Source organism: Trifolium pratense, linkage group LG4 (genome assembly GCF_020283565.1).
Source record: "Trifolium pratense cultivar HEN17-A07 linkage group LG4, ARS_RC_1.1, whole genome shotgun sequence".
Classification (NCBI taxonomy): domain Eukaryota; kingdom Viridiplantae; phylum Streptophyta; class Magnoliopsida; order Fabales; family Fabaceae; genus Trifolium; species Trifolium pratense.
Window position 1 is genome coordinate 20,264,072 of NC_060062.1, and position 2,763 is coordinate 20,266,834.

General features: G+C 37.9%; 1 protein-coding gene across 1 annotated transcript; it reads right to left on the bottom strand.

Moving 5' to 3' along the window:
* Window positions 1–534: 534 nt before the first annotated feature.
* On the bottom strand, window positions 535–2,431 carry LOC123882064 ((S)-8-oxocitronellyl enol synthase CYC2-like). The gene has a single exon (XM_045930850.1). The coding sequence runs from the start codon at window positions 1,902–1,904 to the stop codon at window positions 780–782; it is 1,125 nt and encodes a 374-aa protein (XP_045786806.1). The 5' UTR covers window positions 1,905–2,431; the 3' UTR covers window positions 535–779.
* Between the last annotated feature and the right edge of the window lie 332 nt (window positions 2,432–2,763).

The following is a 2,763-nucleotide window of genomic DNA, read 5'->3' on the forward strand; positions in this document are numbered from 1 at the left end:
AGCGGACGAGAAACACAGGGGCGCCAAAAGTAGTGCTCTTTATAAACTACTCCAAAAACAGCCCATAAGATTATGCAAACAATACAGATATGGGCCACAGGTCACTAGCTAGTGTGAATCTTGAAAAGCAAGGTAGGAACGGCCAATCAGAAAAATAGTTCACCCCACATCTCTGCAGGTGCAATTAGAAGGATTTTCTTTACCAATTTGCAAACGAGCAAAGGAAAAAAAAAAATTCAAACAAGCAATTGGAAATGTTATTTCTGTCTCTTCACTAAATAAGGTGTGACTGTGATGAGTTGACCAGTATTAAGCTGCAATACAACTGAAAGCCATTAGTAACAGTAGTAACAGACAGAAGAATATAATTGAAACAAATTTTAAGAACCCAAGATGTATTACAAAGTTACAAGCCATACATAAAATTACTGTAAGCACCATAGACATAGTTATCAAAATTTGTACATCCCCCTCATTCCAGGATGCTTGCATTACATCTCAATCATATATACCGGTTAGCAGTAAGTCGTATAGTTTTGTATTTGTAAGCAACAGTGCCCATATAATTAAGAGAAAAGTTTTGTTAAGTAGTAGCTAAAATTTAAATAGATCTCACCTATTAGAAAATGACTACTCTTATAATTAGTACCTTACAATTGACACCCATAGTAGCAATACACAAGATAAAAACAAACGATATTATTACAACACAAGAAGTCAACAACAACAACAACAAACAACAAAAGAGATAAAACAAAAAACAATGTAATGTACGTAGTTCAGTAGGAGGGTATGAGTTTCATCTCCCTGAGCTTAGCCAACCAGAATCTAATACTCTTAAACGTATCAACATACTCAGAAAACCCAAAATCCTTACTCTTATTCATACTAGACACATGTTGAAACTCAAATCTTACAACTGGGACCATAGCTTCATAACAAGCAATTTCCTTCAATTTGGTCTTATGAAGCCCATATTTCTCCACAATTAAATCCCAAACCTCACCCTTATCACTCATTAATTTAACCAAATCAAACTCATCATTCTCATAAAATTCCACAAACGCAACATCAAAAACCTCACTCAACAACTTCCACACACTCTTCCAACTGAAAACATCACCGTTTGTACAATTAAACGCTTCATTCTTCGCTTTCTCTGTAACCGCAGCCCACACGTGTTGCTTTGCTAACACGTGCGCATCCGTCATATCACAGAAATGATGCCACGTGTACTTATTTCCCGGGTAACGAAACGGTAATCCCACGTGGCGACATATGGCAGCGTATGCTGCTAACATCATAAGCGCGTTGTGTGCACTTCTCACCGACGCGCCTATTATGATAGAGGAACGGTGGATTGAGTATGTTATTTTAGGCGCGTATGAAGCAACAAGATCTTCAAGCGCGTAGTAGAAATTCGGGTAAGGTAGTCGTGGCATGTTTTCGTTAAATGGCGGTTCGTGTGTGATTAGTTGGGTGGACTGGACCGGATCTTGAACCGGACCCATGTAATGTTTTGTTCCGGTTTGGAGTGTTATATGTTTGAGAGGGGATAACGGTGAAGATTTGAGAGCGTTGAGAACGTTAAGAAGCATGGTTTTGTTAACGGAGATGTTAATATCTTCGTCGGCGTTAAACTGGAATGTGACCCAGAAGAGGTGGGTGATTTCGTGGGCTATGGGTGATAGCTTGGCGTGTGTGTCGGCTGAGTTGACGGCGTCGAAGGTTATGAAGCCGTCAAGGATAGACGAAGGGAACCAGTCGTCGGGGGAGCGGCGAGCTGCGCCGTAAACTTTCCATGGTGCTCCGAGAGAATCGGGCTGCTTTAAGGCTTCGGCTAGGCTTAGACCAGCCATTCCGGTTACTCCGACGACTAGTGCTACGGAACTTTGATTCTCCATTACTTCACACACACGGTGTAATGGAAACTCGGTGTTAGATTATATATACTGTGTTGGGTCATGAGATCATCAAGTTTTGTACAACAAAATAATTGTGAGTTTTACGTCACATTTTAATTCAAAATTTTAAAGTCTATGGTTCAGTGTTCAACATCAATTTTTTCCTCCAATGAAATATTCACACTTAAAATATCATAGTGTACATGTATTGACCAGTGATAAGTGATGTTATGAAATGTGAGACTGTGATTAATTAATTATATCATCAACCAAATTGGAATATAATTATGGAGTAGGTGTTCGTTAAATAATGCTTTGGGAGATAACATGGCCGACCACCGCCATATGTTTGCTATAGAACATAAGTCAACATACACCCTCCAGACTCTTCAGTTTGAATTATTAAAGAAAAAAAATAAGGTGAACAGTCCGATACATATAGGGCTATTTTACTAATGGGATTTATAACTATTTAGCCACTTTAGTGGTTCAGGCGGTTACTCGATAATAAATTTTTTTATGGATGATTTATATGATATAAACTTTCAAATTCACTGAACACCCTGATACATATATATTATGTGGATATGTATATATATGTGGATATGTACCGTTACACGGCTTATATATAATATACGGTACATATTATATATATTTTTAATCAACTAAAGAGCCACATATATTAAATTAAAATACACTCCCCATTAGCATAAGGTGTGCACAATAAAGAAGTTAGACAAAAGTCAAATTACAACGGGAACCCCCAAAAAAAGAATAGAGACAGTGCCTTAAGAGAAGCATGTCATGTTGCCCCTAAACAAATTAAGGGATTCGTATTCCACATGTAAAAAGAACAATC

Coding starts and splice junctions, on each gene's coding strand:
- LOC123882064 (XM_045930850.1), bottom strand. CDS start 1,904: ATGGAGAATCAAAGTTCCGTAGCACTAGTCGTCGGAGTAACCGGAATG.